The following is a 19,308-nucleotide window of genomic DNA, read 5'->3' as shown; positions in this document are numbered from 1 at the left end:
GCATTCCAGAAGGCAGTACAGGCTACCAGTGAAGCTCCTAATGACCAGGGTCTAGACAAAAGCGTGCTCAGAAGGCCCCCATGCACTTCCCAATACATCACTCCCTCTCCCAAGCTCTATCCCAAACAACACATATGAAGTACATGTTTTGACTTTGCAGTGGGCAAAAATAGGTCTGGGTGAGGTGGCTCATGCCTAGAATCCCTGCACTTTGGGAGGCCCAGGTGGGAGGATCGATTAAGGTCAGGAGTTTGAGACTGGCCTGGGCAATAGAGCGAGACCTTGCCTCTAAAAAAAATTTTTTTTAAAAATTAGTTGTTGGTGGTGGCACACATCTGTAATCCCAGCCACTCGGGAGGCTGAAGTGGGAGGATTGCTTAAGCCCAGGAGTTGGAGGCTGCAATGAGCTATGATTGCACTACTGTACTATAGCCCAGGCAACAAAGTGAGACCTTGTCTCTAAAATAATAATAATAGGACAAAATACACAGTAATTTGATGTGAGACAGTTTCTATGGAAAAGAAATATTGGCATGGTAAATACAGTCAATAAATTTTTAGATGTAAGAATCCTATTTCGGCTGTTGAGTAGCAAAACTAAAGTTCAGGGTGCCTAGATATAAGGCAAAATGCCAAATTCTTACTGTCAACCAAGAGTGGTACATGTCCACCTGGCTACTGTCTCCCAGCAGCCGTGAAGGGCTCTGGATGGTTCCGCCTTCAGTGTTAAGACAGGGGGATAAACAAGAAAAACAAAAAGCCCCCTCAAAACTTCTCTATGTGTGTAAAAAACATACCTTCATTCAGCTGAGCAATTAGATTTCTGAACATCTATGATAAGATGTGACTGATTCTTTTTAAGGACAAAAGTTTGTTTCAGTTAAATATTTAAAATGTACTAAGAATTTTCCTTTCTACAGCAGGCTGTTAAATCTTAGTTCAACTAAAAAGGAAACAGTTTAGTTAATTAACAACTTCTGAAAACCGCTCCCAGCATGAGTGGCAAGTCCTTTGTGGAGATGAATAGGTGCTTGGCAACTCTAACAAGAGGTCCAGCTCTCTGGCTCCCTGTGTCTATGTGACCCTGTGTGCCTTGGCACACACACTGTCACATCCGCCTTGGAATTTGATGCATTTGTGATCTACCATCATGGAAAAAGCCATCTCATATCCGTTATAGCAAGGTATTCTGTTTTGCTTCTACTCACGAGTCATCTGGAGACACTGGGGTAACTGAGTCAGCAGGACTAGGTGGAGGAAGGATTGTCACAGCTTCCCCCAAACACCTTGGCTTTTGGCTTTTGTCTCCTATCTGCTTCCCAACTCCCCAGGCCCTGGCCCTCTCTCCTACATCCGGCTCCATAAAGGCGTGGAGAACTCTGCCCCCTTTGCCTGCTCTTCTCAGGCCTGTCTGGTGTTGGGTGTGGGCTGCGTCACTAGACCTGGGATTTGCAGGAGTGAGTGGCAGGCTCCTCTCAGGTCTCACCTGGAGAGGTCTCCCCTGGATTTCCAGCAAGGCACCCCCTGAAAATACAATCCTTAAGAAAAACTCTTTGCTTTTCTTGAGGCCTGAGTGTTGGTTCCCTGAAGGTTCCCAGTGGACCTTCTAGACTTTGAAGAAAACACAGTTTCTTGTTTACAAGGTAAGTGCCTAATAAATATTTATAGAATGAAGACAGTGGGGCTAATTATCATTAACAGGATGTTAACTTCATGTCCATAAAACAAAAGCAAACAGCAACTAGAGCAGCGCCCAGGTTCTATTTTGCTTTTGCCTATAATTTAATTATGGCTTAAGATTCGACCCATTGCTTATCACCCAAATGAGCTGTAGTTTTGCTAAGTGTGAAACTCAAAAACAAAATAAAACTCTATTCGTGGGACAGTGTGGGTAAATTTTGTTATTTTATAACATCTCAAAGGTTTGTTAAACATTGACAGTATTTCCCAAAGAGTGGTGGATATATCAAGGTGATCTCTGGAGGCATGGTTATTATTTTAATGGCCAATATTTGTTTTAATAGTTATATGTGTTCTGTGTATTTCTCAATTATGGAGGAGATATTAAATTGCCTTTCAAAATAAATGTAAATAAATGTAAAAGGTGAGTCAATTTAAAGATAGCAATTAGATCAATTAATAGCAAAGATGGCACATGAATAAGAGAAAGATTGTGGCACAACAAAAGACTGAAATTAGGGCTAAAATAATCTGCGATGGTAGATTTGGAATGTGAGAGCATTTTTTCTGCATTAATATTTACAAACCTCTCTCTTGCATTCCAGGGGAAGAGTGTCTTGTAAAACCATCTATGTGCCATTGCTCAGCCTCTCCTTGCTGAGCTCAAACTATCCTTGAATATCCATTGCTGTATCTGGCTCCTGTCAAAACTGAGCTCAAGGCCAGAACAATGGCTCACACTTTGGGATCCCAGCACTTTGGGAGGCTGAGCGGGCAGGAGTGTGTGTGTGTGTGGGATCCCTTAAGGCCAGGAGGTCAAGACCAGCCTGAGCAACATAGCAAGACCCTGTCTCTATGAAAAACAGAAAATAGAAAAATTAGCAGGGCGTGGTGGTGTGTGCCTGTAGTCCCAGTTACTCGGGAGGCTAAGGCAGGAGAATCACCTGAGCCTGGGAGTTTGATGTGATGTTGCAGTGAGCTATGATGACTGCACTCTAGCATGGGCAACAGGGGAATACTGTGTGTCAAAAAACAAAACAAAACAAAACAAAAAACTGAGCTCAAATCCTAGTCTCCCTTTTCTTCAACTGCTGGTAATCTTAGAATTCCCTTATGCACTGTTCCTGTACCTCTGAGGCACTTGACTTGTCATCATACTTCCTTCATTCTCAGGCCATGTTCCGGCCTAGCCCAGGGCAGGCGTTGATAAAATGCCTGTCCCGGGCACGACCAGGGGCCGGAGAAGGTAATCTGCAGACAGCAAGGTTTATAGAGGAGGAGACCTCAGCAGGCAGGAGAAACATGTCTTAAGGGCACTGGGTCTTTCCAGGAGCTTCTTTCTGGGCCCCACGCCCCACCTCTGACTCAGGCCTTTGCTCAGCTGGGCCCTAACAAATAGAATCTGGCTGCTCAGTTCCAGTCTCAGGAGACAAAGGGTTCCTGTCTCTGTATTTATCAGGAAATGGCAACAAAATCACCACAGCTACCAAGACCCCCTGGCCTTTGGCTATCTCAGGGCCTGAGGCAAGAAAAGGAGGCAGCTCCAATCCTTCCAGAATAATAATCCAAAGTTTTAGCAGCTTCTTCCTCATTGTTCATGAATTTCTCCCATGGACACCCCTCTAACCCCAGGCCAACCAGCAAGGGGTGGGCTTTGGATGTAAAAGTCAATGATCAGTTTTAGCCTAGACTTGCAATTCCTTGCCCACCAACACAGGGCATCGGTGATAAATGCTCCATTCAAGGTCTCCAAATACAGAATGCCTTATTCCAACACTGGGAGTGAGATTTAGGATTCCAACAAAAGCAGCTGGTTGAGTATAAGAGAAACTAGAGGGTAGGCAATATTGGCAGAGAAGTGCCCCTGGGTTAAGGTAGATGCACAGTGTGAGGTCTCGAGAGAAACCCAGGGCGGGAATCCCATGCACACAGCTACAGGGGGTTTAGCATTTAGTTATCCATGTAAATATCCACGTAGATATCCAGTTATCCTCATTTATCTGGAATCAAAACTACGCATCTCCTGCACCTTTGAATGTGCTGATACCAAGACGATAATTTTTGTAAGGCGTGGCATAGTTTCAATGGCATCACCCCCCATTCTAGGCTCCCTCAGCCTCAAAACCTTCCTCCTCAGTGGAAAGAGGATTTGCAGTCAGACTGGAATCAAAGCTCAGTGTTGCCTCTTCATAACTGTGAAGTCTTGGCCCATTGCCACATGTCATTTAGCCTCAGTTTCCCTGTGTCTAAAAATGGATTCTTGGTGAAAGAAAGGAAACTGTTACCAAAACAAACACACACAACCTGAAAAGAACTGATGATTATAAGAGTCTGGAATGTCTATGAAACTGTGAGTAAAGATTCTGTTCAGTGGGAATTTCCAAGATGATTCTGTTTCCTAATTTTTGGATAGTCACAAAAAGAAGCCAAGGCAATGTGTTTTCCTTCTAGCATTGACAAAGACTATTCAATAAACAAGATTCTGGAGCTTGTTTGGGCAGTATTTAATGTGACCTGGGGGAGGGGAAAACCCTGAACCTTCTTGAGGGTGGTGGATGGTTCTCCATCTACCATCAGGGTCTGGTCTCAACCTGGACTGGGTGTTGCCATCCTCAACTTTCAGGGGGAAAAAAGAAAGGAAAAAAGTCACTTCTCTTGATATTTTTGTGTTGAAATTTCCATACGTATCTTGTCTCTCCAAGGGCCTCCCTTCCTCATTCTGTCCACGTAGAGCCTTTGGCTGCACCCCAGACCCACAGAGCCTTTTCACATGCTGTCGCCTCAACCAGCTGCAGTGGCAAGAAAGGTGCAACTCTGGACACGGCACGGGCACAGTCGCAGGGCCCAGGCTTCTGGCCACAAGAGGCCAATGCAGGAGTGGTCTTAAGAACTGAGGTCCAGGCCAGGCGCGGTGGCTCACACCTGTAATCCTAGCACTCTGGGAGGCAAAGGCAGGAGGATCACTCGAGGTCAGGAGTTCAAAACCAGCCTGAGCAGGAGGGAGACCCCATCTCTACTAAAAATAGAAAGAGATGATTTGGACAGCTAAAAAATATATATATAGAAAAAATTAGCTGGGCATGGTGGCGCATGCCTGTAGTCCCAGCTACTTGGGAGGCTGAGGCAGTAGGATCGCTTGAGCCCAGGAATTTGAGGTTGCTGTGAGCTAGGCAGATGCCAAGGCACTCTAGCCTGGGCAACAGAGTGAGACTCTGTCTCAAAAAAAAAAAAAAAGAACTGAGGACCAGACAAAAATCAGAGTTTTGAGTCCACCATAGTCTTGCTCTTGTAGCAGTAGGTCCTTGACCATGTGTCAAAGGGAAAGCAACCATACCCCAAGTGCCAAGCAGTGGCCAAGACGCCTGGCTTGGTGGAAGATGAAGCAAGGGCTTATTGGGGCTGGGAGAAGAGAGGTGGTAGGTCTGGGGTCAATGGTGTTTGCAAAAATGTTAGTAGAAGAGGCCTCTTGTGTAGAAAATAACAGCCCATACCGAAGACATCCATCTAATATAAATCTCTGGCACAAGGACCAATTACAATTTTTGTTAAACACATACACACATAGAGCAAACAAAAAATTTCCAGAAAAACTTCAATTTCAGAAATACCTAGTAGTTGGCCGGGCGCGGTGGCTCACACCTGTAATCCTAGCACTCTGGGAGGCTGAGGCAGGAGGATCGCTTGAGCTCAGGAGTTCGAGACTGGCCTGAGCAAGAGCGAGACCCTGTCTCTATATTAAAAACAAAATAAAAATAAAAATAAATACCTAGTAGTTGATGGCCAATGATTTCAGACACAAAAACATTTCTTTAGAATTCTGAAGCTGAATGAAACCCTTCCTCTGTAATATTAGTCTGGAGAACAAGGAAGGCCCAAACCCATTCTGGGTACTGCAGAACCCTGGCTAACACTCTGTTCATAGCACAGAAATTGCCAGGTGAGCTGAGAAAACCCTTGACCCATCACCCAAGATGAAAAAGTAATGGGCAGAGGCCTGGGGGAAGGCATATCCTTGTAAGGGTCACTACATGTGCAGCAGAGAGGGAGCAAAGGCTGTGTGGTTAACCTCCTTATTCAAGGTCCAACTGCTAGAAATTGACAGAACTGGTTCCAAGTCCTGTTTTCTCACTTGTTCAGTTTCCCTGCAGCATGCAACTTGGAATTTTAATTCCTCGAGGACTTGCCTTACCCCCTGCCTAAACTCTACAAGGAAAAAGATTCACTAACACATTTTGAGTTACCAGTTTTATTCCTGCATGTCTAAGGGCTGCTGCTTTTTGAGGACAGAAGCCCAACTTCCTCAAAAAGATTTCTAAAAGCACGTTGCAGGAGGGTTTTTGTGAAAAAGTTGTAGGGCCTTTGGTGATTTTTCAGTTCTATCTACTCAGGACCAGGAAGAGAGGACACAGAAATGGGAACAAAAATGTGTTTCTGCCTCCGGGGAGGTATTGCCATTTTCAGGAGGGAAGAAAATGTGGTGGCTTTTTTTGCTTAGGAACTTCCTCTCTCATTGACTCTCCAGTTGGAGATGAAAAGGCCAGATATGGAGTCCACGCTGGCAGAGGCATTCATTCGTTCCTGCAAAAATAAGAAAGAGGAACAAAGAACCTGTTGTCCTGGTTGCCCATGGAGCTAAAAACAGGCAGGAGAAGGAGCCAGGCGGGCTCCAGACTCAGCCCCGATGCCCTGTGAGCCCTGAGCATGCACCCTGCTTCACGGAAAGGCACGCATTCCGTGCATCGGCGGGTTCTAGGATTCAACTGTTTTGGGCGACACTGGTGTTATTTCCTAGCTTGACTCATTCACAGCTGAATTCCACCTAAGCACATATTTTGCGGCAGAACCAACTGCCAATATAGCAGCAAGGCAAAGCCTGCAGAGACAAAACAGATCTAACTTTATAGAGAGTATGCCACTGATAAATCATGTGACCGAAGTTTACCGTTGACAGAGGAATCGGCCACTAAATTGGAAGATGCTACCCCTCCACAAAAATGGCATCAGTTTCTAGGACACTGCGCATTTTCAAGCTGATCAAAAGCACCCTTGTAAATCTAAAAATCATGCGTGAACTACCATATAAATGTGCAGTAATGCAAAAACATGGGAAGTATACACACCAAAGCAAAGAAATAAAAGAGCCAACCCAACAAACAAACCTTCAAGAGGGGTTCTCTCTCAAGGGATGGCTTCACGGTGACGTTTATTTCTATTTTTGCTTGTGCTTTTCCCACAATGTACATATTTTACAGTTGGTACTCAAAAAAAGAAAACTTAAATGTTCCTTTTAAAAATATTCCCAAAGATAACAGATATCCCAAATAAAGACAGACTGAACAGCTCTTTAGGGAATTTTTGATCTGGAAGCCATTCTTACACCTGTTTAACTCATTCATTAATAAGGCCAATGCACCTCTGACCTAGAATTACCTGTTTCCCACCCGAGGCTGTCAGGCCATCTAGTGTACTCATCTGTTCATCTGGTATGCTCTTCTATTATGTTCTCATTTTATTACATAATACTCACTTGTTGAAAATTCCTTCCTGCCTTGGGTGGAGCGAATCTGGAGGCTCCACTGTCTAGGTATTTTAGCAAATAGCATCTACACAATAAATATTTTCTTTAAGTTGAACTTAATTGTTGCTACATTGCTAACAGAGTGAGCAGGGTCGGTCAATCCTCATAAAATTCCTTGAAACCATATTCAAAACACTCCTGGTAGCTTGAAATAAGGAAATGCCTTAGGGGGTGGGGGGGTAAATGGATCAAACTGGTCATAGCAGAGTATCCACAGTGGGCGGGACAGGAACATGTCTTACCGCAAAACTACACCTCCGCAGGACCTGCTCTATTGGTGAACACAGCCATGCCCCCCGCAGCACCCCTCCCAGCCCAGCCCCACAAGGGAAAGAGTGGCCATGTCTGTGGTATCACTTGGGTGTTTCAGACAATGGATTTTCCATTGTCCTTCTCAATGCAATCTCGACCCAAGTCAGGGAGCTTCTCTACCCTGTTTTCTCATCAGATATTCTTTGAGAAAGAAGGAGAACAGGCAGGCAATGACTAAATGTCCAGAAATGAGTGGAAATGCGCACTTATAATTCTTAGAAACAGACAATGTCTGAAAAGGAACCATGAACTTTGTTAGCATCAAACGCTTTTTTATCAAGGAGCCCAAGATACTGCAAGATATGCCCAATATTCTGCAGCAAATGGTGATTGTGAGCTTTCTGTGTTCTGCTGAACTGGACTGGAACTCACAGTAAGGAGAAAAAGCAATCTTTCTTACAAGTGTGACTGGTTCTAGGAGAGGCTGCTCACAGATGCTGGGGAACTGCCCCAAGCCCAGAGCCCAGAGCCAATGGCCTGAGGTATAGGCAGGTGTCCAGACATGGCAAGGGAGGAAAATATTTGATTTGCTGGTGAACACTGTGCACGACATAGATATTCTGTAGGAAGTCAAAATGCAAAGTGATTTTGCATCCAGTGGCTTGCACTTGCTTCTTAATGACCTCACAAATATGTTCTCCAAAATCTGCAGCAGAGCCAAATCAGGTATAAATCAATGAAGCATAGTCACTTGGTATCTGCCATTTCAAGAACAGAAGGTACAATGGAGTAAATTCAAGTGACATTGAATTCCATGTTGGAAGTCACTAAGGTTGAGGACATATATATTTTTAAATATGAGAAATTGCATTGGATGAGGATGTATTCTGAGCTTGAAAGCAGAACTTAAACTCCAAAAATAGATATATCATATTTAGGTGCATTTAGTTACAATGTGACTAATGGGCTTGGCCAAATCAATTCATGGGATGCTAAATATTTCTGCATACAAGTACTGAACAAAGTAAAGCAAAATACTTTAAGAAGTGGGGAGAATTCATTGCCAGTTTTTTTCTGCTGTAATTTTATTAGATAGAAAATTCAAAAGCAGAAATGTAAATAAAAAGGTACATATATATTTACAGTTTTCTCATAACTTTTAGATTTTACTTTTTATTTCCTCCTCTCAAATAATCCTTTCCATAACTTCAGTTTCCATAAATACCACCCAGTGAAATGGCATGAGCTCAGACTTTAGCCTTGAACTTAGGTGAAAAATATGACTCTGTCAAGCCTAAAGAGTCCCATTCCTGAGCCCCACAGTACTGACATAAATACTTGAGACACAACATACAGGTACTCCTGCCTGCCTTCATTCATCACAGCTTCAGAAACTCCAAGTCAACACAGCAACCAAATGGCCAAAATGAAAAAGTAGCCACTACCAAGTGCAGGTGAGAACGGAGCATCCAGAATTCTCATACCCTTTAGGTGGAAGTGCAAATGGATAGAATCATTTTTGGAAAACCGGTGGGCACTATCTACTAAAGCTGAATAAATAACCACTTTACAACCCAACACAACTCAAATATCCATCAACAAAAGGGATAAACAAATTGTGGTGTATTCACACAATGGAAGACTATACAAAATGTTGAATGAAAGGAATCAGAGTGTGTGTTTACTCTGTACAAATTCATCTACCTGTATACTTATGTGTGCACTTTTGCTGAATTATGTTTTACTTCAGTGGAAAGTTTTTTAGAAAGTAACACTAAGTGGGGCTGGGTCTCATTCAGGAGGCCACAGAGCAGCTAAATATGGTTACAGTTGTCCCATTGAAGACTTGTTAAAGTGAAGCTCTGGGCATCTTTTCCCCAGACTGCAGCCACGATTCTTCTCATCTTGGGTTCCAACCTCCAGTCAAGTGAGGAAGTGAAGGGTGGTGAAGGGAGCAGCAGTCTGGGCTTTGTGCGGTTTTGACGTAAATGCTGCTGGGAAGCTCAGAACTTCCTAGAAGAGGCTAACGGTGGTGACCAGTTGCTACATGGTAGCATTGGGTAGAGCTGGCCAAGGAATTTTGGAATTGCATGTGTCTGAATCTGAGGCATGATAGGAGAAATGAAGATACAGGACCCCAGGCACCCCCCAGGCATCTGTCTGCCTGGGCTGGAGTGGACCAGCGAGCAGGCAGCCGAGGGAGGGAGGAAAAGGAGGAGTCAACAGAGGCAGCGACAGCCTCCAACAGCCTGGGCCAGCTGCGATCCTCAGGGATGCTGCACACCCAGCCTGAGCCCAGAGACTATCTCATGACGTTGCTTTGCTGATCCCTCTATTCTGCCTAAGGACAAGGGAATCTGTAGACTTGTCTCTGCCCAGAGGTGATGGGTTTAGGTGATGATGAGGGTGGAACACTGGCCCACCTCAGGCCTGGTGGTCCTACTCAGAGACCCCCTTCCCCCAAATGAAAATGGATTGTGAAGTCATGGGGGTGGGAGGGGGTGTGAAAAGCCTTTGTGTTCCCATACTCTCTAGTCTCTGGAAGGGTGAGGTGGGAAGACAGAGGAAACAGCAAACAACATTTGGAGAGAGCAGATAATCAGGAACAAGAAGTCCTTCATCTTCCCCCTGGGTTATGGGCTTCTCTTTGGTAAAACATTAGCAGAGGGCATGAAGGTGGATTTAATCAGCTCCTACTCTATGAGCAAAGGATTAAACTTGCCCATAAATCAGAATTGGTGGAGGGAGCTCGGCTGGAGACTGGGGAGAAGGGACTTTTGCCTCTATTCTTTGCTAGGTGGGAAGCCTGAGGTCTCACACATTTTCAACTTTTTAACTTCTTTATGCATGGGCTAGTGTTCCCCAGTTGTTGCCCAGGGGTGATGTCTGGTTTCTGCAAGAAGCCTCTTATTAGAGTGTGAGTTTTGAGCCGAAAAATCATTAACCTGCCATTCTGCTTCTGTAAAACCTGCTTGCTCCTGCTTGCCCAAGATAGTACCCCAACACAGAAATTCCTAAGTGACTACAACACCCATGTGCTGCGTAAAATGATTACAGCACCCATGTTTTGTGTGAAGCGATTACAACACCCACGTTCTACGTTCTACGTGGCCAGAGCCCAAATCGCCCAGATCCTGTTACACCAAAGATAAGAAAATGATGTAATGCTTGCTTAAGGCTTTTTGTACATGTGCTTGCACAATTAGATAGTTTTTCCAAGTGTGGTTTTTGCCTTTGAAAGGGCCAGCTTCTCCTGACTCGCTGCTGCTCTCTGAACTTCCACTTTTGGCCGTGCAGAGGGTGGTCGCTGGCCAGCTAATAAAGACTCTTGATTTGGCTCAATTTGGCCTTTAGGTGGTCATTTCTCGCTTCTCAGACCATAACACCTCTGATGCGCTAAAACTTTAGAATCTCCAAAGGGCCTGGCACCTTTCCTTCGTCTGTCCAACAGATATGTCCTGAGTGTGTGCTATATGGCAGATTCTGTTCCGGGCACTAAAATCCCAGCTGCCAGGGACAAACCAAGCCCCTGCTCTCGTGGAGCTTACCTTCTAGTCGTGGGAAGCCGAAAATGCACAGTTAAGCCAGTGAGTACACGTCCTGTCTGTACAAGTGCTATGAAGAAGCATAAAGCGAGGTAAAGGGTAGAGGAGAAGGAGGGCTCAAGGGTGAGTGCTTTCTGGAGGAAGGGCATTCCAGGCACAGGGAATAGTTAAGAACAAAGGCTGGGAGGCAGGAGCCCCATGGCAAGGGAGTCAGTGGGGCCAGAGCTGAGCGATGGAGGGCAAGAGATTGTCAGAGGAGGTGTCAGGGGGACGGGGCAGTCAGATCCTGTAAGGTCTTGAGGGCCATGGTAACAATTTTAATTTTAGATGGAAAACTATTGAAAGGCTTTGAACAGACGAGGAACATGTCTTAGATTCAGATTAACTGAAAGTCCACTCTCTGTGCTTCTCAGGTGACAGCCTGGAGAAGGAGGAGCAGGCGGAAGCAGAAGCACCAGGCGAGGCTGCTGCGATGGTGCTGGGGCAACGTTGTCCCATCCTGGGTCAGTTTAGGGGCAGAGCTGCCAGGGGTTGGAGGTGGATGGGAGGGGTTATGAGAGAAAGAGGCATCGGGGACGACTGCAAGGCTCACACCACTGGAGGTACAGAAGGAGCAGGCTTGTGAAGGGACCCCAAGCGTTTAATCTTGCAGTGTTGGCCTTCGTAAGTTTGTGATGTCAAAGGTCAGGCTGGGTGGGGAGTTGGACACAAATCTCTGGATTCAAAGAGAGGATGAGCCAAGGGATATAAGTTGGGAATCACCACCATATAGATGGTATCAGAGCCACAGGCTGGAAGGGATGGCCTAGGATGTCACCTACAACACAGAGTGTTTATTGCTGTGTGTCAGGCACTGTGCTAAGTCCCTTACAGCTCTTCACTCACTGAATCTTTCTGACAACCCTACGCGGTAGCTATGATTGTCCCCATTTGAATGATGCGGACACTGAGACACAGAAATTTTTAAGTCATTTGTACAAGGTTAGTGGGAGCGAGAAAAGGAGAAGTGTGAAGAGGGAAGAGGAGAGGTTGGGAGGTCACAGAGACAGGGAGGAACCAGCCAGGGGACCAGAGCAGCAGCAGGTGAGCTGACAGGATCCCGGGCAGGTGGGGTGTCCCAGAAGCCACGCCAAGCCAGTGTTCCGAGAAAAGAGGGCAGACAGACCATGTCACATTACGCTGACAGGAGATGGGCTGGGAGGTGGGAAGTGACCATCCATTGGACAGAAAAAAGTGACATCTTTATTTTCACTAACCTCGTTTTAAATTAACTTCCTTCCATTTTGAACATAGGCAACAAACCACATTGGTATTCTCAGGACCTTTGACTTTGTCACCAACAGAAACCTCAAAGGTTGTCATTGTCATTGCAGCTGTTACAGAGATCATGTTGTTTATGCTCATCCACCATGTGTTAATAAAGAAGTACCTAGGCTATGAAATCATGCATTTTACACACTGTGATTATTGTATCTCAATATAATTGTTTTTCCCATGTCATGCTATATATTTTATGTTATGCATTTAAAACATTATTCTGAGGAGTCTGTGGCACAGGAAAAAGTTAACAATCTCAAACTCATCTCAGCATCGATCACGAAGGAGCAACCAAATGCCTAAACAGGTAGGGGAATAGTGATTCCTAACCTAGGAGGCAAGTGCGGCCCTTAACCGAGTGTTCGACCAGCTGAGGAACCACAGACCTTTCGTGGTAGCTGTGGTGGGGGCAGGTGAGGCCATATCACAGTTCACACTCATGGGGAGTGATGCCACAAAGGAAGGGGACTGTGGTGCCTTCTGGGGCATCAGACCTGCAGAGCTAGGGTCCCCGCGGTGGCGGTGGGGGGGTGGGTAGGATGCTGCTTCCTTCTACAGGGTTTTCCCTTAAAGCAACTCTGCTCCCCAAAGGCTGCTTCCCCCTTTTCTCCCCTCCCCTGTGGGCTGCTCTGTGGTGGGCTGAATTGTGGCCACATCGAGCCTTTGCCTTCATTTCGTAAACAACCAAAGTCCTCTTTATTCTATATCTTCATGTCTGGCTCTCCTAACATCTCCACTGGGCCAAATGGAGAAGCAAAGTCACCACTTCTAAAATTCAGCAACAGACTCCAGCCCAGTAGCCAAAGTCTCATTAGCCTTTTCTTCCTGCAGCATACAATTCCCGCATCAGCAGAACTAGGGTCCTAATGAGCTTTCCCTCCTAGGATTGTTAGGAAGATGCAGTAAGTGAGTAGCTGGGAACCACTTAGGACATGCCTGGCATGTGGCATTCATGATATACATTGTTAAATAAAGACAATGCATCTTGTTTTTTTCTCTTTCTTTGCCATTAAATTAAAAACAAAAGGCAAAGCAAAATGCCCCTAAAAACTCACAAATTCAGTGTTGATCAACACAGCATTCAAGCACAAGTGACAATCCGGAAAAAAATAGAGTTATTCACCCTGCTGAAGACAGAGAACAAGATCTGGATGTCCCTAACTTATTATAACACTCCACCCCCTCAGCCTAACACCCGCTGAGACTTGTATGCACAGGAGGGGTTCCTGTCACTCTGCGTCTGGGTGTCTGTTGTCTGCGGAGCTCGGGATCTATCTCACAGGGCTGTGTGTTCTGGGTGTGGAATAAATCAGTGCTACAAAAGCTTTCCTGTGTATGTTGCTGTCACCAGCCTGGACTCCCAGTTAAATTTGAGCTCAACAATGCAAAGCGTAAAGAGAAATCCCCTGGTTAAAGTTCCACAGTATTTGGAACTACTCTGAATGTGTGTGAGGCAGAGCGTCTCCAACTGAAAAACATTGTGCATGGGTCTAGTTTCTGGGAAAAATATTAGCTGGTGGAAACCTGTGACATTGAAATCAAGGAATCAGAATGCCCAGGTGTGCTGCGAGGAGCGTGGGGACCATCTGGTCTACCCCGGTCATTTTATAGAGAAGGAAAGGAAGCAGAAGGCACAGAGAATTTCCACAGGTAAGGGGGAATGCAGTTCCTCCAGAGACAGTGTGTCAAAGCACCACCTTCCAGCTGCAGAGTGCCTCCTTGGGACGGTGCTGTCTCCCCTCAGTCTATGTACGGCAGGGAACAAGTCAGGCTGGTTTGAAACTTGCCTGGACAACCTGAACCACCTGGCTCGCCTGCTTGTTGCATGACTTGCAAACAAACCCAACAAACTCACTCCATAAATCTCAGCCTCACACTGCTCCAGGCAGCCTCGACACCCCACTTTCTGGGAAAAGGGGGAAGCTGATAATGAAAGTAGCCTCCAAGGCCCCAAGTGTCTGTGTCTTTTTTGTAGCCATTATGCCCTGTTATCTTTGTTAGCAACCAATTACAGCCTCAAAGACCGAGAAGAGATCACCTCCAACCTCCCTCCACCACCCTGACCTTTGCACCCTCATTCTCCAGGTAAAGACCAGTCCTTGCTACCTATTCCGACACCGTGCAGTACGTGCACAGGTACTACGCTTAGCCAGCACGGCACACTGTCTCCCCTTCCTAACCATTTACAACCACATCCAGTTTCCAGAACACTGGATGGCTTTTCAGGTTAATGGCTATGGTGACTGCTGAGGTTTTCTCTGACCTGAGAATGCAAAACGAGTCCATCCTCTTTAGTTGCTCCCTTTCAAACCTTCTGGAGACTCACACGGCTACACTGAATTCTATTTTGCACACGGAGGATCCGCTGCGTTATTGTTTCCATCATTGTGAGTAGGTGGATATGGCATAGACAGTTTTAGGTTTCCGGGTTCTGGTGCCAGGAAGAATCGAGAGAGTACAAAGTTCAAGTGCCTTCAAAGTGATTCAAATAAACAAGCAGACGACTAGTTCCTGAGCCACACCCACCTCCTACAGGGAATTTCATCTGGTGTTGTCACCATACTCCCAGTCCCCAAACTTGTGAGAAGTGACCGGAAAGTCAGCCCTTGTCGCTGACGAGGTTCCCCTCGTCCCTCTCTCGCACCCAGCACCTAAGCGCGTCTTTGGTCACCTGTGGGTTTCAGCGGGTTCCAGGCCATTCTCCAAGCTGACATCTGTCCGCACCATCTCCTGTTTCAGTTCTCCGATCTCTGAGGCGATTGTGTCAATGAGCTATTCAAAGACAAAAATAGTGTGACGTCAGGAAGTGGAGAGGCGTGGCTGCCCACAGTGCCCGGGAGGAATAGGCTCTTCAATAGGAACAGAGAGGACCATCTTTCTTTCTTTCTTTTTTTTTCAATCTTGGCTCTGTGAATTTCCTCTAACCAGAGGAAAAAATAAAGGGGGAGGGGACAGCTTCTCCTTAGAAAGGGGAAGAACTTAGGTTTCGGTATTGTAATAAGGCAAAGACTATGACACCCAGTTTGTTGGGTTTCAGTGTTGTAGTAAGGACTATAACACCCAGTTAGCTTTCTCAACATGAATACAGACAGGCATAAATAAATCCTGGTAAAACCAGGCCTCAACATTCATTTTTTTCTCTGGATTAAAATTCATATAATCATTATTTTGGCTCTAGAAATAAGCTAATTCAAAAGACATAGCTTACAAATTGATGTGCAAAGATAACAAAATGAATTCCTGTCTTATGCTTTGCATTATTTTGAAGAGAGAAGATTGTTGGGGAAAGGGAAGAGAAAGAACTGAGCAAGACCGGGGGTGGGCAGGTGGGCAGGTTGGCCACAGGGGCATCTGGGGGAAAATGCGGCCTCTTCTTGGAAAAGGCTTGAGGTTTCTTCTATCTCACCGCTACCCACAACCTGCAAAGAGGCCATGTCTGACCGGGAAGGCTGGTCTGAAATCTTGCGCCCACCCAGTCACTCATTCGGTAGAATCTTTACCGGTGCTTACCAGGCACTGCCAGGGTCGAGCAGCTGTTCCCCAAGGCTGCCACTCTGCTCAGTATTTTTTGAAAATGTAGTTATTTTTCATATAAATGATTAACATATAATAGGTCTATTATTGTTTTACAATTCCATTTAAAAATTTCTTCATTTTAATTTCTAATAAGCCAAATATCTATAGCTATAATCCACATGAACACAAGTTCTTTGGGATCCTCAATAATTTTTAAGAGTGTTGGGCATCTAAAGACTAAAACATTTGAGAACCACCGTTCTAGCTACAGATAAATGTTGTCTTGTCTCAAGTGGCTTTTATCCCGCCCAGACTCTGGGAGAGAAACTTCACTTGAGCTCAGAGGTTGTTCCAAAATGTTGACCCCAACTATTCCTCCATTGATTTGGCAGAACTTTACAAGCACCCACTGCATGCCAGGCACTACAAATGGGGAGTAGGCTGAGAAGATATCAGCTCCCAAGGAGAGGACATTGTGGTGGGGCAGAAAGACCACAGCACTGAGAAGTTCCAGAAAGAAAATAGATTAGGGTGATGTAGGGAACACCTCAGGGGCCGCTCAAACCAGGGTGGGATTCGTCAGGACAGATCTTTGTGCAAGTGATAGAGCTTTGAATGACAAGGGTGCCAGGAACAGATCAAAGGAAGAGCCCTCCACACAGAGAGAAGGTTCTAGAGGCTAGGAAGGTGTGTGGAAGGAGGAGCAGGCAGGGCTCAGATCTCGTCAGCCTGGTAGGTCACAGTGTTCATGAATTTCAGTTTTTTGTGATAAGAACCATCAGAGGGCTTGAAGTAGGCGAAGGACAATTTATTTCTGTTTTATGGTCGAAAAAGACAAGCTTGGCTTCTGGCTAGAGGTGGTTTATAAGGGCAAGATGAGGAACAGGAAGGCCAGTTAGGAGTAACTGCAGTGAAAGATGACAGTGGCTTGAACCAAGGTGGCGGCTGTGGAAAGACAAGAAGGGGAAAATTCAGGAATGATTTGACTTAGGAATGGATATAACTTGATGGATTGAATGTGGGGGTCGTGGGAAGAGAAGAATCAGTAGGACTCCTAAGTTTTTGGTTTGAGCAATTAAATGGCAGGGCCCTTGACTGAGAAGAGAGGAAGGGGGAAGAATTAGGCTTGAGGGGGAAATCAAGTTGGACTTTGGACAGGTTAAATTTTAATTCTGTTCCTTACCGGTCATCAAATAAACCTGTTAAGTAGCTTTGCCATTCAGAATGGAGATATTTGTATATTTGGAAGTCACCAGCATGTGTGGCTGATATTCCAAAGCTCTGCAGCAGGGAGGGACTATCTAAGGAGACAGTGCTGATGGAGAACGGAGTCCCATTGGACAGCTCCGGGCACTCTCAACACTGAGCGGTCAGAGAGGGGGAAGCCAGCCAGGCCCTTCATGCTCGATCCATCCCTTTTGTGCGTGTGGCTAGGGTAAGGGCTGCAGGTGGAGCTTCCAGACACTGAAGTCTTGGGAGAGAAGAATGATTAGGAGATCCCACTGTATACACATCTTAGTGGCAAAATTTTTTTTTTTTAAAAAGCCTGACAATGCCAAATATTCCAGGATGTGGGAAAACAGGATCCCCCTAGTCTTACTTAGTCTGTTTTCTGTTGCTATAACATAGTAGCACAGACTGGATAATTTATAAAGAACAGAAGTTTATTTGACTCATGGTTCTGGAAGCCAGGAAGTCCAAGAGCATGGCTCTGGCATCTGGGGAGGGTCACCCCATGGCAGAAAGTGGGAAGAGGGTGTGAGACAGAGAGAAGAAATTGGCTGAAACTCATCTTTTTCTCAGGAGGCCACTCCTGGGATAAGTAACCCACTCCCAAGATAAGGGCATTAATCCATTCAGGAGGGCTCCAGCCTCATACCTAATAACCTCTTAAAAGTCCCACCTCTTAGGCCGGGCGCGGTGGCTCACGCCTGTAATCCTAGCTCTGGGAGGCCGAGGCGGGTGGATCGCTCGAGGTCAGGAGTTCGAGACCAGCCTGAGCAAGAGTGAGACCCCGTCTCTACTAAAAATAGAAAGAAATTATCTGGCCAACTAAAAAAATATATATACAAAAAAATTAGCCGGGCATGGTGGCTCATGCCTGTAGTCCCAGCTACTAGGGAGGCTGAGGCAGTAGGATCGCTTAAGCCCAGGAGTCTGAGGTTGCTGTGAGCTAGGCTGATGCCACGGCACTCACTCTAGCCCGGGCAACAAAGTGACACTCTGTCTCAAAAAAAAAAAAAAAAAAAAAAAGTCCCACCTCTTAATACTGTTACCATAGCAATTAAATTTCAACATGAGTTTTGACAGGGACATTCAAACCATAGCACCTCTTATGGTACTGGAGGAATATTATTCATAGAGCCACTTTGGAAAGCAATTTGGTGATATTTTGTAGGGCTAAAGATACACCAACCTCCATATGGATATGAAGTTTCAAGCCATGCAAAATTTTCCCAACACAAAGAAAGATAAATGTTTGAGATAATGGATATCCTGATTACCCTGATTTGATCATTGCACATTGTATATTAAATACAATATTAAAACATCACATGTGCCCCCCAAAATGTACAACTGTGATATATCAATTAAAAAGTACAAAAAACTCAATAATTTTTATATTGATTACATGTTGAAAGGGTACTACTTTGTCTATGTTAGATTAAGAAATATATTATTAAAAATTTAAAAACATGCAAAACTGTTCTATATATTGTTTTATAGATACAGACAAAAATATAGTCCATCCCAATACATACGGGGACTATAATCCTAATCTAGGATGGTGGTTACCTCTAGACAGGAGAAATGGATGCAGGTGTTCACAAATTTAAGGGCTCAGCTGTTTGTGAGATTTTATTTATTTATTTTTTGGAGATGGGGTCTGGCTATGTTGCCCAGGCTAGAGTGCAGGCGCCATTCCACTACTGATCAGCACCGGAGTTTTGACCTGCTGTTTCCGACCTGGGCTGCTCATCCCTCCTTAGGCAACCTGGTGGTCCCCTGCTCCCGAGAGGTCACCACATTGATGCTGAACTTAACGCAGATGCCTAATCAACTGGCATAGCACAATGTCATAAGTGGCTGAGCCATTTGACCTGTGAACACCTGCACCCATTTCTCCTGTCTAGGATTGGGATTATAATCCCCACGCATATTGGGGCAGACCTTACATCTGTGTGTGTATCATAGCGCAGCTCTCCTGGGCTCCAGTGAGCCTCCCACCTCAGCCTCCTGAGTAGCTGGGACTGCAGGAGCGCGTTATTGCGCCTAGTGAGATTTTGTTTTTTAAAACAAAATGGCAAAATGATAAGACTTGACAGAGCTGAGTGACGGGTGTTTTAGTGTTATGTGTGATTTTCTGTATGCTTAAAATACTTCATCATCATAATTATCAGGAAAAGAAGAAAAAGAAAG

At 45.3% G+C, this 19,308-nt stretch overlaps 1 protein-coding gene and 1 long non-coding RNA gene across 6 annotated transcripts in view; one reads left to right on the top strand and one right to left on the bottom strand.

The window, feature by feature from the left end:
• RIN2 (Ras and Rab interactor 2) overlaps positions 1-19,308 on the bottom strand; it is a 101,305-nt gene that overhangs the window by 45,901 nt on the left and 36,096 nt on the right. For 3 of the 5 annotated variants that reach the window (XM_045529583.1, XM_045529581.1, XM_045529582.1), the window contains exon 3: positions 15,044-15,144. In XM_045529583.1, coding sequence (XP_045385539.1) covers positions 15,044-15,144 — 101 coding nt within the window. Of the gene's footprint in view, positions 1-14,635; positions 14,804-14,898; positions 14,988-15,043; positions 15,145-19,308 lie in introns of those variants that run through there. The other 2 variants (XM_045529586.1, XM_045529585.1) reach the window with 2 other exon arrangements.
• On the top strand, positions 10,992-12,373 carry LOC123622896. Its single transcript, XR_006729660.1, has 3 exons — positions 10,992-11,097; positions 11,469-11,558; positions 12,349-12,373. It is a non-coding gene; the product is annotated as an uncharacterized LOC123622896 (long non-coding RNA).

This window comes from Lemur catta, chromosome 17 (assembly GCF_020740605.2).
Source record: "Lemur catta isolate mLemCat1 chromosome 17, mLemCat1.pri, whole genome shotgun sequence".
Taxonomy (NCBI): Eukaryota; Metazoa; Chordata; class Mammalia; order Primates; family Lemuridae; genus Lemur; species Lemur catta.
The sequence above is the reverse complement of the archived record's forward strand: the minus strand, read 5'-3'. Positions and strand labels throughout refer to the sequence as shown.